This window comes from Furipterus horrens, unplaced genomic scaffold (genome assembly GCF_987537825.1).
Source record: "Furipterus horrens unplaced genomic scaffold, mFurHor1.1.pri manual_scaffold_5, whole genome shotgun sequence".
Lineage (NCBI taxonomy): Eukaryota > Metazoa > Chordata > Mammalia > Chiroptera > Furipteridae > Furipterus > Furipterus horrens.
Genome location: NW_028327175.1, coordinates 77,614,473 through 77,632,897, shown reverse-complemented (window position 1 = coordinate 77,632,897; position 18,425 = coordinate 77,614,473). Strand labels below are relative to the sequence as shown.

The 18,425-nt window shown below is 39.9% G+C and overlaps 1 protein-coding gene across 4 annotated transcripts in view; it reads left to right on the top strand.

Moving 5' to 3' along the window:
• Positions 1-18,425, top strand: part of EPB41L4A (erythrocyte membrane protein band 4.1 like 4A) — a 241,028-nt gene that overhangs the window by 169,952 nt on the left and 52,651 nt on the right. For all 4 annotated transcript variants that reach the window (XM_090276562.1, XM_090276561.1, XM_090276563.1 and 1 more), the window contains one exon: positions 17,352-17,442. In XM_090276562.1, the coding sequence (XP_090132688.1) occupies positions 17,352-17,442 (91 nt within the window). The remainder of the gene's footprint in view (positions 1-17,351; positions 17,443-18,425) is intronic.

Here is an 18,425-nt window from a genome sequence, read left to right as displayed (position 1 = left end):
GGAAAACCTCAGTCCTATTGGTTGGAATACAATTCCAGAAACTCCTTTATAAAGACTGGCTCTGATGACAGGAACACAGTTCAGGCTTCTCCTTAAAGTGCAGGTTGTGTGAGAGGCTTCTGTGTAGAAATGGCTGCTAGGCTCTGTTTTTAAAATTTGAACGCAGTTAGCCACCAGGAGCCCTTCTTAGAAGGTATCTTCTTTCTCAGGGTCCACAATTATTAACCAGAAATAGCTACTGTGGTCACTTTGTGTGATGACCAGAGACCAATTGTAGCTGAGCAGTTGTCTCAGCAAAGGTGAGATTGGAAAGGGAATTTGATTTAAGACAATATAAAACAGAAAACAAAACAGAAGAACTATAAAATTGTGGGTCTAGTAAATCAATCATTAGCTATTTATATTGGAATATTATCTAAAGCAAATAAGTGATGTTTAGGGTCAAGCCTGCCTAGACAGACCATGCTCCTAGTCCCTCTCTAAGGCTCTGCTACGGAATGGGGGTGGGGATTGGCCTGCAGGTCATTGGGTCACTGTAGCCCTGAGGCCTCTGTCCCCTTCCCCACCACTCCAGGCAGCCCCTCCATCCCTGTCACTTTATTCTTTCACACTGTAAGCAGTAGAGCAGCCCCCTGTGTCAGAAGCTGCCTATTCCTGGAACTCATTCATGGGTAGCTGAGCAGGAAAGGAACAATAGTGTTCTGCTTTTTAATTTTTGACAATTAAAAAGGTAGAAAGAAGACTTCAAGACAGAAGAATTTTATTTAGTTAGAGTGTACTCTATTTGGCAAACATGGAGTTATAGTTTAAATAGAGGGTAGATTTCTTTTGACTGGTAAGTCTAGCTATTTTCATAGATTGAATTCTGATGGTATTCTCTAAAATAAAATTTTAGAACTACAGTCTCAGGAGTTATTGGCATAAATTTTCATCTCTCATGTAACATTTATATACAATAATAAAAAAAAAAAGTTGTGCCAGAAAGACCTGCTTTTTGTTAGTTTGTATCATTAATTTCTAGGCCATGACTTGTAACTCTAGAGGACATTCTTTTATTTCTTCTGAAGTTAAAGAAATTCAGTCAAACTTGATGACTACTCTCTTTAACCTGCCACTCAGTTCTCTGCAAATTAAAAAAAAATCCTTTGTTTCACCTCTCAGTCAGGAATAATAAATGCCCTGGTATCTAAACAGCCATTGTGTTTAGAATCTGCCAAGGTTAGTTTAGGCCTTGGCACCACTATGAGGAAGTGCATTCCAGAACCAAGAACCCTGCACCGGCTGGCCTGCTGCCCCACCCAGAGGAGTTCAGCTCCAGGGCAGGCGGCCAGAACATTCCTGCAAATCGAAATGGCTTCTGAGGAGCTTGGGGTATAGCAGGAGGTGAGATGAGATGGCAGGAAGGAAAAGTATTTGTACAGCCCTGTCTCTGACAAGGTCTTGGCAACTCATGTGGGTGGGTTCTTGTCAGAAGAGAGGCTCTGCGGTAAGTAGGCAGTCAAGACAGAACATTTGGCTATAATCCGTAATTAGGTGTAAGAAAAGTGATGTTTACCTTGGATAAACAATGCTGTCATTGTCTGATGCAGCACTTTAAGTTCTTAAGGATGTCACACTGGAGAACAGAGAAGTAAATAGTTGTCTTCAGACAACTGAAAAGCAAGATCAGGTGACATTTTGGCATCCCTCTTTGAGTATGTGGAAGATGCTGCAAACACAGTGCCTGAGGTGTTGTGAAAATGACTTACGAGTGAGATGGTTTGTGCTGCTTGGGCCATGCCCATTGTTTCTCTGCAGGAGCGTGGGCCCAGTGTCGTCAAAGTTCCAGTGTTTTAAAAAAATATTAAAAAAATCCTTACTCAAGGATATGTTTTTATTGCTTTTTAGAGAGAGGAAGGGGGGGCAGTGAGAGGGAGAGGGAAGCATTGATGGGAGAAATATCGATCACTTGCCTCTGGTACACACCCTGACTGGGTATTGAACCCATAACATTTTGGTGTATGGGACGCTCCAACCGAGTCACTTGGCTAGGGCCAAGTCTGCTGTTGTAAGGGAAGCATGGAATTTGGATATTTGCATAAACTTTCCAGAATCTTAAGTATGGGTAATTAATTTCCTTTTTAAAGAAAGTCTCTGTGTGCTAAATTGAACATTCCTCAGGGCCAGATATGGCTTGTGGACTCCCTCTGCAGTGTGAACGGTGAATCCCCCAGCCCTGGGGTCACTGTGGGGCTCTCAACATGCTCTCTGAGCATTTCTAAATCAGATTTGACATTCCATGACTCCCAGCATGAGCACTCGGTGGTTAGTACGTCAATTGGCCAACTCCAGGGCATGCTGGTGCCACACAGCTCTGAACCCTGTAGCAAATGATTCACATGTGGATAGCTGACCCTCTTGGTGACCTAGGGTGGGTACAGCCCAAAGCAGGACAGAGATACTTTGATATAATGAAATAAAGTTTTACTTGATATAGTATGTAGCCCTAGGCTGCTGAGAAATTGTGATGTCAAGAAAGTAGTAATCATTGAGACCACTTCTGATCGGCACGTTATTCTAGGTATGATGTCAACAGAAGCCCACCTTGGCTTGTGGCAATTAGAAATATATTTATAAAAATATTTTTAAGGCAAGCTATGTGAGTAGAGACTGGAACGTCAAATCAAGACAGTGGGCTCTAGAGAACTACATTTGATAAATCCAGACTTAGCCTGTGTCTTAGCTGTGGAATGTTATGAAGTCACTTAACCACCCTATGCCTCAATTTCTTCATCTGTCAAATGGGGATAATGCCTCACGGTCCATGTCATGAGAATAGTGTCTGAAATGGGCAGAATTATCATGTTGACCACATGTTGGGGCCTGGGACACTTTAGTTTCCTTCTCCAAAACCAAGAGGAAGTCTTTATTACACAGTGTAGGCCAGTCTGTGAGTCCAGCTGTCTTGAAATTATATTTACTGTATAGCATCAACTTCACATACAAGGGATAATATGATATATGGAGGAGGTATGGCCTTTTGTGAGAGATGGGTGGAGAGAGTCATTCAGGTACAGTGAATAGGGTTAAGGAAATTAGGTACCCCTGCTTTATTCTGGGAAATTTTGGTGTAAACAGAGTATGAGGGAAGTGGGTAAGTCAGAGTATCCTCTGTGTGTAGGTTTTTCTGCTCTGCTGGCAGATCTCTGAGCCCCCAGGGGCAGCTGTTGGCAGCTGGTTTTGTTACTGGAGAAACTCCCAGGAACTCATTTCTTCTTGCTGATGCAGTAAAGAATTACAGATCAGCAAGTCTATTAGCAGGCAAGCAGGGTTTATTGGTAATATGTTCTCATGGAAGAGAACAGGCCTTGCCAAGGTGGGGGAGGAAGGCAAGAGGAAGGATGGCAAGGGCAGGGGTGGCAAGAGCCCGAGCAGGTGTGGCCTGGGGCCTGGTGGCCAGAGAGAGTGAGTCCGTTGTTTTGAGCACTTACATAGTTGGCAGGATGGGGGTGAAGAAGTTACATATTGATTGAGTGGTAAAAGAGGTGCCAGCTTTGTGGGGGTGGGGGGTGGGCTTGAGTATCCAAAGGAGTTAATGGGCTTCTTCCTTGGGGCATTGTGGACCCTTTGTGGCCTTTTAGGCCTTGGGATGAAAGCATAGTTTCAAAGGCTTTCTTTCCCAGATGGTGGAGATGATATATAGAATTTCAAGGACTGCTCTCCTCCCATGTTAGCATGGTGTTTCCTGTGATGTTGTAAGACCTGGTGATATTGCCAGACCAGGCTCGGGACTGCTGAGTCAGTGGGTGGGACATATCTCCCTCCTCCTCCCTGCCTTGGTTTGCTATCTATCCTACCTAACAGTTTTACAGCCCGGAGTTACTACTTCTCAGAGCAGCCTGCAGTTCACCATTTTTCTCTGAGTTTTAGCCCCGAGCCCATGCTCACTGCTCTCCAGTCCACTGGGATAGTCTATGGCTGTTTAGAGGGAACAACAAGCTCCTCACAATGAGTTCATAATAATGATCACTTGTGTGGTAAAGTTCAGATTTAATCACTCCATCTTCCATGTAGGGTGGTTTTCCCTATTTGGTGTAATTAGCTGCTAGCCCTACGCAAGTGCATTTTTCATGTCAAGCACACAATGGAAACAGAAGACAAAGGAAGGGCAACGCTGAAAGGGCTTGGAGAGGGGAAGCAGAGCTGTTGAACTGAGGAGTAAACAGAAGCCAGGACTCTGGGTGGGGGATTTCACAAGTTAAATCCTAACCTCACTTCTACAACATGAGCAGACATGTTGCCGTGTTTGTCATCTAGAGATGGCAAACTGTTAAACCTAAGCATTTGATCTTGTGTCAGTCTGATGCTACAGTCCCACAGTATCTGCTGTGATAGAGGAATGTTAATAGCTAACAGTTACTGAGCATCACTGTGTGCCTGGCACTGTACTGGGCACCTCAGAGATAGTATCTCATTCATTTTTTAGAAGATGTTGTGACTCAATGGACAGGTGAAAAGACAGTCTGGAATTCATCCAGGGTCCCGGAGCTGGAATTTGAATGCAGGTCAGTTAGAATCCACAATGTCAAGAAGAAAAAGAAAAAGAACATGATAATTTTTTATGTGCTGCTATGGAATGATCTTCAGTATAGAGTATAAGCAAAGGGGAAAAAAGGGGGGAGGTTGTTGAGTTAGCAGTGTACAGTACACTCCATTATATAAAAAGACAAATAAAAATTAGGAATAGGAGGGTATGCATACATATATACTTGCCACATGAAAACTAGTCACATTAGTGGCCATAGGAAGGGTTTTTGAAAGAATATGGATCAGTGGGAGAGAGATTTAATAGTTATTTAGTGTGTTTTTTTAACTGCACTTGCATCTTACCATATTGTACTTTTGAAAAGCCCTACAGATAATTGTCATGAATGTGTTAAGTTCACAAAATGATTTCAAATACACATTCAGGCTTCCAGCAGATATTCTTGAAAAGCTCAGAGCTCAGGACACTGCTGTTATTCTAGGAAGGATGCATTGTAATTCATAGAAAAAGTGATGGAACAATACAAAACTGATGATATAAAATTTGAATGTCAGGAATTTCTACTGTGTTGTAACAGATACAACCCAAATCTCCAAGGTGGGGAGCATAAGGCACATTCATACCTGTACATTTTAATCCAGGACTTAAAGTTGGCAGGTTGTGTTATAGGTCATCAAGTCAGAGCGAACTTTGTTTCAAAGGAGCAAGACTCAAACAGTGGGACCCAAAGTCTGAAGTAGAGGACACTTGCTTTGTGTTGTACATAAGGAAACTGAGGCCCAAAGAGGTAAAGTGATTTGCAAGTGTAGCAAGTTATGGATCCTGGAGGATATGTGGATGGGAATCACTCTTCAAAAAACTGAAGCTCAAAAACATTAACTAATTATTCATGGCTACACGGCTAATAAGAACAGCGTCAGAATTTGAACCCAGGTCTTTGGAAGGCACATGTTTGAAAAGCAAATGGAAAATAAAAATAGGTGAAAGGCCTAGAATTATTTGAAAATATCTATCCCGTTTTTCTCATTATTGTGGGATATATTTAGTTCACTATATCCACTTGTTTCCTCAGGTATTCCTGAGAAGAGAGTATATTCTGCTCATTTATGGAGCAGCAGGTCAGCCTGCTTTTGTATCAGGTCCTCCCCCGCGCCCCACCCCCACAAAATGCCTAAGTTCTGCCGGACATTGACCTGACAAAGAGGAGAACAGGCAATAACAGTGTTAATTGCAAGGAGCATTAGGTAGATTACATCAGGTATGTGTTCAAGGATGTTTTCTTTGTTGACACTCTTCTATTCTACCTTAAAGCAGATGTTTATTTTCATTCTGTGAAAGATTTATTAATATATGGAAACTCTGGTTAGGTTTTCTCAAAGTTAATGTTTCCACTCTTCCTAGCAGCGTTTAGCATTCCATGCATAGCAAACAAAATTAGAAAAGCAAGCAAGACTAAAGGCCTATTGTATATTCTAGTTAAATATCAGAGTTTTAGTGAGTTGCCATGAATGCCACTTTTCCCCCCTTTCCTTCTCATTCAGCAAGAATGTATTGAATACCTCTTTCGCATAAGATCTGTGATATTGTGATTTATAATAAGAATTATATTTGGTTTTGATCCCTGTACCTGACACAAAGTTACTAAAAACCCTTGGAATTTGCTACCTGATAAGGGTGATGAAGGTGAGAGAGTGACTTGCCTTATTTATAACAAATCCATTTAACCACAAAGGAGTTTATGTTGATAAGGTGACTTTTAAAAAGCCTGAAGGATGGGGACTGGTTGCCAGGGAACCAATCGTGTGGTTAGAAAGGTGGGACTTTTAGAGAGGTGCAACTTTCAGTCCCTTCTCGTCACTTCCAGGGAGGGCTGAGGGGTTGGAAGCTGAATCAAGTACAGATAGATGGCTGATGATTTAATCAATCATGCCAATGCAATGAAGCCTCCATACAACCCAAAAAGACAGGGTTCTGAAGGGTCAGTGAGCACATGGAGGCACAAGAAGAGTGGTGCACTCAAGACCACAAAGGCCTGTGCCCCTTCCTATGTTACATGCCCTGTTCCTGTCTTCCATCTGTGCTGAGTTATATCCCATAATAAACCAGGAGCCTCGTAAATAAACTGTTATTCTGAGTTCTGTGAGCTGCTCTAGCAAATTAATCAGACTGGGGGAGGGGGACCTGGAACCTCTGATTTATAGCCAGTCGGCCAGAAGCACAGATAACAACTTGAACTTCCCACTGGTGTCTGGAGTGGGGACAGCCTTGTTGGACTGAGCGCTTAATCTGTGGGATCTGACCCTATATCCAGGTAAATAGTGTCATCATTTAGATAAATTGAAGGATATGCAGTCAATGTCGCCCTGAGAACTGAAGAATTGCATGGTGGTATTGGAAAAAATGGCAGCAGAGACTCTATTCCACAGAGCATGGAAAAATGAGTAAAATTTGGCTCCTGATCTAGAGGAATTTAGTCATATAAAAATAATACAACCGTTATTTAGCACTTAACTAAAGGCCAAGAACTGTGTTAAGCACTTCCTATAGATGATCTAATATAACCCTCATATCACTGTATAAATAGTTCATAATATCTGTTTTACAGATGAGAAAACTGAGGCCCAGAGGGCTTTAATAACTTGTCCAAGATCAAACAGTGGGTAAATTGGCAGAGCTGAGAAACAAATGTAGGTTTGTATGATTTTCAAACTGTACGCTGTTAAGACACTTTGTCAGGCTGGATAGGCAAAAGATGGACTTAAGTGTGGGCAGGATGTGTCAAATGTCATAGGGTGGAGCACTAAAAGTTGTAAGTGGCCAGAAGGATAATTTGTTTATGGCTGAAGGTAATCCGTGATGCTTTGTGAAGGAAGTGGTTTTTGAAGGACAGATGGACTAGGGCAGAATATTTCAAACTGGGGTATGCAACTCCTGGTGGGAAGGGGCTCTCTATGGGTTATGTGGGCACAGGCCGATTTGATTGAATCAATTTCCAGATTCTCTACTCTAGAAGAAATCTGCCTGGGGTACTAAGACTTGCAGGTCCTTCTCTCCAGCTTGCCCATTCCCCATGGATTTTTTCCCATTTTCCAAAAGAAAGATAGACCTCTTCCCCATTCAGAATCTGTTCACCTGCTTTGTCCTTAAATATTAAATTTCCCAGGTTGATGTTGGCAAAGTAAATGACCTCAATTATGAAGGGACACATCCTTTTCTAAATCATTTTCAAGAAAATTGAGGGAGGGCCCAATTGATTTGTCTCCTGAAAGAACTTTTGTAATCTTTTTAGATGGTTTATCACTGCTTATATATGTCTGCATGTAACTCTTAGATGATCTTTGGACCTTAGTGATATCCTCATAACAAAATACATAAACCTCTGCTTATGAGAACATGTTTTCTCAGCATTGAAAATCTATCAAAATAAAAAACAGGAATAGAATTGTTGCTAAATTGTTCTTCCTAGCAAAAAAGAAATATTCTTGAATGATATGTTCCCTGTAATCATTGGGAAAACAAAACTACTTTATTCATGTCATTAAGAGTTATTTTCCAGCCTGGCTGGTGTGGCTCAGTGGATTGAGCGCTGGCCTGTGAACCACAGGGTCGCTGGATTGATTCCCAGTTGGGGCACATGCCTGGGTTGTGGGCCAGGGTCCCCAGTTGGGTGCATGTGAGAGGCAACCACACATTGATGTATTTCTCTCCTTTTCCTTCTCCCTCTCTTCCCTTCTATCTAAAAATAAATAAATAAAATCTTTTAACCCTTTGAGTGCCAATGTCACTGTGAGCGACACTGACAAATTTTTCCAAAAGTGCCAGAGTCACTTCCAGTGACTTTTTTCGATGGCTATAAATGTAAATAACAATGAAATAGTTTGTATTTTATGTTTTGTTTTCTTTTTTTTTTGTACCTCAGGTTATATATTGATATAACTTTTTCTCATGTTGATCCAGATTTTGAATTTTTATGCTTGTTCAAATACTGACATATTAATTCTGTTATAATTTTTACATTTTAAACAGTCTTTTAATTTCCTTTATCTTTGCAATAATTGTTGAAACTCTACGCAGTGTGCATGTTAAGGAAGCTTTTGCTAATGGACATTTTCATTGCTTCATGGTATAGCATTAGCATTTTGTTTATAAACTGTTTTACACTGTTGATATCTATTGATGTATGTATCTAGTGTGAATATCATTTGTGTTCCTTTGTTTTGTACGTTATGAAGTTTTCTTTTCAAAAATGTATACAATATTTGGCATACTTCTTGCTTGTTATCCATGTTGCTATGTGCTTTTTCAAATTGTAATCACAGGTTTTATATTATGCCATATATTATACTTCAAAAGCCATATTGAAGGAAAGAATTTATTTTTTCTAAAATAATTGTTATAATGAATTTAATGCAATAAATTTTCTACTAAATTGTGTCAACGAACACTGTTTACAAAATAAGAGTGTATTTACTATATGTTGTGAAATTTTCAGCAAATTATTATGAATAATAATTTTTTATAGACATTTTTCAAAAACTCTGCATTTCTCAGCAAAATAGCCTGGCATTTCTCACACGAATTTTAGCAAGTACACATGACACTCAAAGGGTTAAAAAGAAGTTTTCCAATAAAAATGTACTTTTTATTTTTAATAATTATTTATCAACATTAGTATCATGTACTAATAATATACTAATAGTCATTGTAATAATAACTTTGTTTAGAAGAAATTTTTAGCACCTAGAGCTTTATGGTCATGGGAAATAAAACTTAATTTCCATTTTTGTCAAAGAGAAATAAAATAGGGTGATGAGTAAAAACTTTCAAGCATAAAATATATTACTTTGGGATAAATTTTTGCAGAGGAGGTGACATTGAAATGAAAATACAAGGAGAAGAAAAGAATGCTATGATATTCGCAACTGTTAAACTCATTACATGTACCTTTAAAATGGATGACTATGGATATCAAATTTCTATGGTATTTTATTACATTGGATACATTTAAGAGAATCATAATAATAGTTCTATTAAAAAAACCTCAATATATATTATATATTGCAGATGACATTCCTTTGGTACTATTAAAATTTTTGATGAAAAATGTTAGATATTATGTTAGACATAGACACTGAGGTATGTAGTTTTCTACTTGTTTTGGTGGATAGTTGTGTAAAATAGTTGGAAGAACACTGAGCTGAGGCCTCCTAGATATGGGCTCAAATATGGAAGCAGAAAAAAAAAATCAAGTTTCTCAATTTTGCCTTAGTGAAATAATGTTGAATAAATGTTTTTAAAAGCAATCTTTATATACAATTTTATGTACTACTTGCTTGTATATACTTCATATACAGTTGCATCAAATAAAAACCTCTGAAGCGGTGGTCTAGCACACTCTGGTCAGAGCCAGTTTGGGTCAGGTATGGACTGTCTGCCCACTGTATTGGAGAGAAGATGGCTGGAGAAGGTTTGCTCTAGGCTGCTCTAAATCATGCGGCGCTGTGGGAGGGGCTGGGGGAGTGCAACAGTACTACTACCAGGATAGGATGTGAGCATTTTACTTATTTAACACTCCATTCACACAGAGTCCTCATATCACAGGAAGAAAAACTTGGTACGCAAGTGAGTTGCCATACCTCCTGATTCCAGCCAATTATTCACAAATGGGTGTTGTCATTGGCTGTAAGAGGGCTGAAAGGAAAGGTGAGCATCCCTCTGCTGTTGTCACGTCTGGCAGTCCCTCCAGCATACACAGGTGTAGACAGAGGACAAGTTCCCCACCTACCGAATCCTTTCATTCTACTCGGAGAGTCTTAAGGAAGTGAGCAAATGCCTTCCCAGGCTCAGAAGAGCCTTTCTTGTTTTTGAGCCTGCCATTCTGACCCACAAGGAAGGATGTCTGTGACCACCTGTCACCTAGTGTGTGTCTCTGGCGGAGGGGCAGGGAATGAAGTGCCTTTATTTCCACTTGACTCATACTCCCAAGTCGATCACTTTGGCCTGAGGGAAGGAGAGGGATCCAGGAGAGTGCTGGGTCAGAGAAGGAGAAACTGGAAGCAGGTCAACCAGGGGAGGATTGTCTGTGCAGAGACAGATTTTCCTAGCATGGTTCCATCTGCTCCCATTCTTTATAATCTACCCTCCAGCTTTTTAGAAGAATGCCTTGTTTGATCTTGGAGTTGACATGTAGCAAAATCAGTATCTTAAAAGTCTGTCTATTTGTGACAAGGAAGTAACTGGGCTTACATACCAACCAGGGGACTTTTGAATCCAGAAACTCTAAAGAAAGGCAGGCGTCTGGCCCTTAGAATGAATGGGCTGATGTCAGGCATTTGAACTTTAAAGAATTAGATGCTGGATTCAGAAACAGCTCTATCTTCCAAATTCTGTGTTTTGAAATTTGGTTTACATAAATTACTGAGTGCCAAGTATAAAACCTTTCATGATGATAGGAAAAAATATATATAAGTTTTTCTTACTCATTTTACTTTTGGTCATAATTTGTGGTGTTAGAAAAATATTTGTTTCAATTTGCAGAATTGTTATGCTATCTGCCATTTTTTCCATTGTATTCAGTCTAAAGTCAACGATACTAAGGCAAAGTGACTTTGTACTGTTAGTGTGAGAAATAGAACTAAAATACATTTCTATTTATTAGCTCATTCTTAATTCTTGAATATCAGATTTGTTCTGAGAAGTTGTACTGGGTTAGGTAATATTAAATGAGATTGACTTTACTGAAACATAACCATCTGTTGTATTGAGAATAGTTACAGTCTGTCCAGGTTATTTGTTATTTGTTTCAAGCATCAGATACAGAGGGGTTTTTTTTCCACTTAAGTTTAGAGAAGATATGTTACTAAGTGGAATAACTTTTTACCTAAAAGTTTATAAGTTTATCATATTCAAGTGTTCTTAAAATGAAATTACTTATATATACAATCCTGCTTTCCTTATTGGCTATTTGTCTTGTTTTCCATAAAACAGAATAGGTATTCTTACTTGCAAATATAAGTATTTTTCATTTAAATGTCAAGTATTTATCTTCCATGTCCACTCTGTAAATTAAAATCAGCGGCAACATTTAAGCAACGTCAGATTTAATTTAGGTTGACAGGTGTCAAATAGAGCTACAAATTTTGTGAGACTCATAACTATTTAAATGCAAAGTGGTTTTATAATTGAAAATCCATGTATATTCATCACCAAATATTGACATCACAGAGATGAGTTTTAAGAATTGCCCCCAGATCAAGTAGCCAAATAGATCTGGGGAGAGTTGATTCTTTTTCTGACAGCTCCTCCTCCTGAACCGAAGGTGAGGGTCACTTAAGATGGGGGCATTCAAACGTGAACAGAGCCAGACCACACAAAAGCCTGGTAGTAGTCCGTGCACACAGGCTGGAAGCATGTGCATTTAGGGTGTTGAAAAGTGAACAGTCAAGCCCATGGAACATTGGACCCTGGCACTGCAGTGTTGTTGCAACTGCAGGGAACTGTGTGGGTCCACATGGAGCTGTAGTGTCTAACGGTCCAGGCACAAAAATGATCGCAGATCGTGAGCTAGATTTGGCTCCTTAATAAACTGATTCTTCCAACTGTGACCAGCCTTTGAAATATGTTTTTCATGTGAACAATATGTAAAATGAATTCGATGCTCCTGACAAATTCTAGGTGGCTTTGCAACAGTTAATATTTCATTTTATCTAAAATTAAATACAGATTTACTAAGGAGTCTTAATAACCATATATCAATAACTGATATTTGTTATAGATCATCTGTGACCGTCATTTAAAAGAACTGGGTGCTATAGCACAAGGCTGCTTTTTTAAAGCCCGAAGAACTAGCCTGGTCCTGCAGGATATGGCTGGTGCACCTCCTCTTGTCCTGCATGTCCTCTTGTCCTGCGAGTCCTCTTGTCCTGCGTGTCCTCTAGTCCTGCGTGTCCTCTTGTCCTGCGTGTCCTCTTGTCCTGCGTGTCCTCTAGTCCTGTGTGTCCTCTTGTCCTGCGTGTCCTCTTGTCCTGCGTGTCCTCTAGTCCTGCGTGTCCTCTTGTCCTGTGTGTCCTCTTGTCCTGCGTGTCCTCTAGTCCTGTGTGTCCTCTTGTCCTGCGTGTCCTCTAGTCCTGCGTGTCCTCTTGTCCTGCGTGTCCTCTTGTCCTGTGTGTCCTCTAGTCCTGTGTGTCCTCTTGTCCTGCGTTGACCATACTACCACATTTAGGGCTTTGTTTATTTTCTTAGTTTTGACACTTTTTATACATAACACAATTATCCTGAAATTTTCCCTTCTAGTAGAAGGAACTGTAGAAACAGAAGAAAACCCCTTTACTGCAGTGTACCTCCCTCGAATACCTACGATGTGTAAAACACTGTACTGGCAGCCATGGGAGACAGGGGCAGTGTCCTTCATTTTATTATGATTTTGAGGCCTTATAAAATAAATAAGTCCTTGGGATACAGCATGGTGCCCACAGTTAACAATACTGTGTTGCATATTTTTTTGAAGATTTTATGTATTTGTTTTCAGAGAGAGGGGAAGCAGAGGGGAGAAAGAGAGGGAGAGAAACATCATTCGGTTGCCTCTCAGGCACTCCCAGCTGGGAACCTAGCCTGCAACTCAGGCATGTGCCCGGTCTGGGAATCCAACCAGCGGCCTTTTGGTTCGCAGGATGACGCCCAACCCACTGAGCCATACCAGCCAGGCTGTATTGCATATTTGAAAGTTGCTAAGAGAGTAGATCTTAAAAGGTCTCATCACAAGAAAAAAATTTTCTGCAATTATGTTTGGTGACAGATGTTAACCAGATATATTGTGGTGATCATTTCACAATGTATACAAATATCGACTAGTTATGTTGTTAATATAATGTTATATGTGAATTATGCCTCAATCAAAAGATTTTGAGGCCTTATTAACTTTTATTAAACATTTAAAATTTAGTAATTTATTGTGTATCCTATAAATATTTTATAAAATGAAAATATAATGCTTTCTGTTTCTAGATATATTAGATGGAAACTGTTTGACTTTATCTAAAAGAAAGAGTTGCCCTGAATGGAGTGATTCGTGTGGTGCAGGAAAATTGCCCTCATTGTTTATTTCTTGAAGTGGGGAGTGATTAAGTAGCCATTCAATTTATAATAGTTTGTTAAACTGTTCATATGTTTATTTTCGGTGGTGCGTTGTAATTTACAATGAAAAAGGAATGGAGGAGAAGGACTTCTCCAACTTCAAAATATCACCTGGGACAGCCCCAAATTTTATTGTTATCAGTTCATTATTTTAGTTAATATTTGACTTCTTCTTTTCCTCTGTGGCCGGAAATACATGAAGTCATGAGCCCATTAATGTTGAGTGCTTGTTGGGTCTTCTTTTCTCTGTAGTCCAGGAATCTGAGCTGATGCATACGGGGTGATTCTGGAGGGCAGTAAGATGAGGGGAGAAAGAGTTGGTAGTAGATGTCTGCAAAAGGGAAATTCAGTAACCCTAAGTCACGCATAACCTGTATTGCCCACCTCTTCATATTTCAGTCACCAACACATTACCTGGCTTTACTGAATCGCATTGCATTCTTCTCAAATGGTAGTATGAGCAAAATCTCACTAATTTAACCTAACTAGGAAGATGATTAAGATACAGTGTTTTAAAAGTGCACATTTAGTAACATAAAGCTGGTAAGTATTACCTTTTAAGAACCATACATCCATGAATAGAAAAGTAATTTTTCGTTAGCATTTGAATATTATGAGTTGATTCTTCAGAAGTGCTTCCAGGAAGGCATTGCTTGGAAGTAGCTTTTCCCCTTGTAAGTCTGTGTTCCCAGTAAGGATTTTAGGACCCAGGGTTGTTCAGTTCATGTTGTTATAGAGTAGGGGAATTCATATAAACCTATTTTTAGTTAGTAGTTCACTGTTTTCAATATAAAAGAGCCATGAATTAGATTGTATTATTGACAGTATCTTAACTTATCTGTGCTGTGGATGAGAGAATGATTACTGCTGTGTCAGTAAAATAGTCCTACAGTTGAACAGTCTAGTTTGAAGAAGCCTGGCTGTACCACTTGCGAGTGTTAGAGAGAGAGAGAGAGAGAGAGAGAGAGTGAGAGAGGTCAATGATTTTATCCTCCCCAAAATTCTTTTGGAAAATAATCCATCCAAGTCTTTCATCTTAAAAATTATGATTGGGATATTATGAAAAGCCAAATGCTGGTTTCTTTAAGAATATATGTATGCATATATAGTTTGAAATTTTTTCTATTTAAAAATATTCTTCACGCCAGCCCGCAAACCAAAGGGTTGTCAGTTCGATTCCCAGTCAGGGCACATGCCTGGGTTGTGGGCCAGGTAGGTCCCCAGTTGGGGACACACCAGAGGCAACCACACATTGATGTTTCTCTCCCTCTCTTTCTTCCTTCCCCTCTCTCTAAAAATAAATAATATCTTTTTAAAAATAAAAATATTCCTCAGTTTGTGTACCTGTTTATTAATTTTTTTGGAAGATTTGGTTGGAAGGAGTGAAAGTGATTAAGCAACCTTACTTTTCCCAAAGTGGGTAGTTATTAGATTAAGAAAAGACTAATCAGCCTAACAAGATGGGGGTTGGAGCAGACCTAAGCTTGTTCTTAAGCTAGTTACACAGGGCATTGGTTAATGTGATATTCACCTCTACCTGGTGCTCCTTGGATTTGGGTTATTGGCACTGGGTGTTGGTCTCTCTGCTGTGCCTTCTCCTTCCTCCCAGCCTGGGAAAACAGCCCTAGGTACTTGGAGCTCCCTTTCATTTATATGAATTAATAATACGTGCTGAGAACAATAGCCCATTAAAAAACCATTTATTAGGAACAGTGTTTGGGGCATAAATGAATTAATCCCTCCTGCCACTGCCCCAGGGTCATGCCACACAGAGTTCCACCTGTGAGAAGCAGCTTCATCATGAATCTGTGCCTGCAACTTCGGGGATCTGCCCATACGATTTTATTAATGGCCCTGGCAAAATAGACAGTGACCGGCCACTGCTGTATCTGATAACACACGGGGTTGGTCAAGGGAATTGTGTCCCATTTATTATGAAATTTCCTAGTGAAATTTCCCATAGGCCCCAATGTTATTATTTTCTAATGCCTGAATTCTGAAAATTGCCTTAGCATGAGCTGGTCTTTAAATGCCATGTGTATCGTCAGGCTCACCTTTCCATTTCAGGATTATGAAATAGGAACCAAAATCAGGTATTGAATTCATGTCGCATTCCTTAGAATAATAGTTTTTTAAACCTCTTATTTGAAATCACTGTTTATTTTCTCTGTCCAGGGTAGAGTTATTAATGTTTACCTTACCTGATGGGTAGTCAGACATGCCTGCTAACTGCTCTGGGAGGAATTGCCAACGGTGGGGTTGGAGGGTGCTCAGTGTTTCTCTTTTAGACTTTCAAGTTTCCGTTGCCATTGAGAGAAAAAAATTCTCTCGGTCATCCTCTTGGATGCTCTCCTCATGGGGCATTTTTTAAATTTGTTTTCTAAAGAGTCTGTCTGTCCTAGTGGACTCTTCAATTAGACTGACTTTTTAACTATTTGAGGGTGGGGCACAGAGGGCACATGGAAGGCCACATGTGCTGGTGGTTCAGAGCTGCCTCTGCAGCCACACTGCTGGGTTTCAAAGCTGCTCCCTCCTCCCCACCCCCCACACTCATAAACTGTGGGACCTGGGGAAAGGCCCATTTTTTAATCTTTAAAAATGGGGATAATATGTATCCATATTTACTTTATATGACTATTTTGAGGATTACATAGGTAGAGAGATGCGAAGTGCTTAGAATAACACCTGACACATCCTAAGTGTTCAATAAATATTAGCTCTTAATAATATGACCAATTCAACTCATGATTGGTAACCATTAGTGGTAATGAAACTTTGTATTGAAGGACTCAAGCTGTGCCTGTCCTTCTGCGAGATGCCTCTCTGAGGAGAGTACACCTGCATGGCACAGAATTATCTGAACAAGGACCTCGGGCATCTTCTCGCTTGTTTCCCCTGCAGCAGCCCAGTGAGGTGCATGGCACTTGAGAAGAGTCATCATTAGCACCTACACATGTCACCCTGCAGGCTTATCAGCCCCCTGTCTGAGCATGGGATCCAGACTTCCAGACAGGCTTTCACTTAGCTGTCTGTAATTTCCTGTGTCATGTCTGCTGGGGGCTCCCTCTGCTGGTCCACCCAGCATATATGCAAGTCTGGAGCAAAATCAGTTTTAGGTTTTTAGGGATGTTTGCACCCATACATTTGAAAACTATTGTGCATGAGTAATACAAATTATTTCTATATTACTCTTTTGCCATTTGTATAATGAGTTGGAATATTTTCATATTTTCAGGTTTGAAATTGTTTGCTTTGTTTTAGGCTGGGAGCTATCAGGGCATACCAACAAATGGTAACTTCTTTACAATGTAGTTATCAATTATTGGGTTTTACATTTCAAGATATAGCACTAAATATCTTAAAATTTTGTTTTTAACTATGTAAAGCAAAGACCGTGCATGATACAGGGGGTTAAATCTTAACATCTCAAAAGGTCCCATTTTAAAGTGATGTCATAGCCTGCACTCCACGGGACATCATTATGTTGAGGATTCAGGTTTTTCTTTACATGTCAGAAAATAGTACCTCAGATTTATTGTTCTGTTCATTATTTATTTGAAGTTGTAATTTATCAATACAATGTGCCATGACATCCCTGAAATTGCATTTTAAAATAACTCTTTTGCCTCTTTGTGTTTTCCTCATCATTATGTCCTCCTGTTTTCTGTCTTTTTTTCTCCCTCTTTGCTCCTAGGATCAAACAGCATAAATCGGGTAACTGCAAACATGGAAAATGGAGAAAATGAAGGAATAACTAAAATTATTGCACCTTCCCCAATGAAAAGGTCAGTCGGTTAACTGAAGGAACATAACACTAGACGCTGTCACAAAGATGATTTTTCCTGTGAGCAGGGTTAAGAATCTTTCCCCTTTGATAATTTGCTAATAGTTTTGATCAAAATAGTCTGGGAGCCAAAGAACACTCCGAAATGCCAGTGAATTATACAACATCAGTCCCTGCCTGTCTCGTTTGAAGGAGATGTTCCCACAGTCACAGCGTGGTGAACTGAGAGATAGTCAGTGGTTTGCATTCTCAGCAGCAAAATGAAAATTCCATGTGATTTTTTAAATGGCATGATATAATGGACTAACTCGGAGGGACCTGTGAAATAAAGTAGATGATATTCATGTTTAATGTACTATGTTCATTACAGCGGAGCACTGAGCTGTGGCCTTGGAAAGAGGGTTTATCGCATTTAGAGGCGCAGGACTTCAGAAGTCAGTGATTGCATATGTATGAACAGTTGTCATGGTCCTTCGCGTCCATTTTCCCAGAAGCATTCCCCAGTGGAAAAACCTTCCTTAATATATTACATGGACAGTTTCTCTGAAAGATGGGCCTTGTTCTCTAAGACACAATTTCAGTGTCATTTTTTCCTGTCTCCAATTATGTCCATGGGACAGCGTGTTAGAAGCACAATGAGCAGCTTTCATCCCCTCGCTTTCTCTCTAGAGATCGCTCCACACGCATCACGGAGACGTCCAAGCAGTCAGAAATGCACGACCTGGAAAGACTTCTTAGGTCATGTACTCCATCTTTTGTTAGTTAATAATGGTGTGTTCATTCATCTGATTGTGACTACTTGGAGAAATACAACTTATAATTTCTCAGCATAATAATTCCAAGATATGAGGATTCTCAGAGTTGCATTGCCCCCCCCCCCGACCCCCCCCCCCCCCCCCAGGGTTTTGATTGCATTTCCTTTTGTTTAGTTTTAGAACACTCCCAGTACTGATTCTCTTTTTGGAATGACAAGTTCTTTGCCTT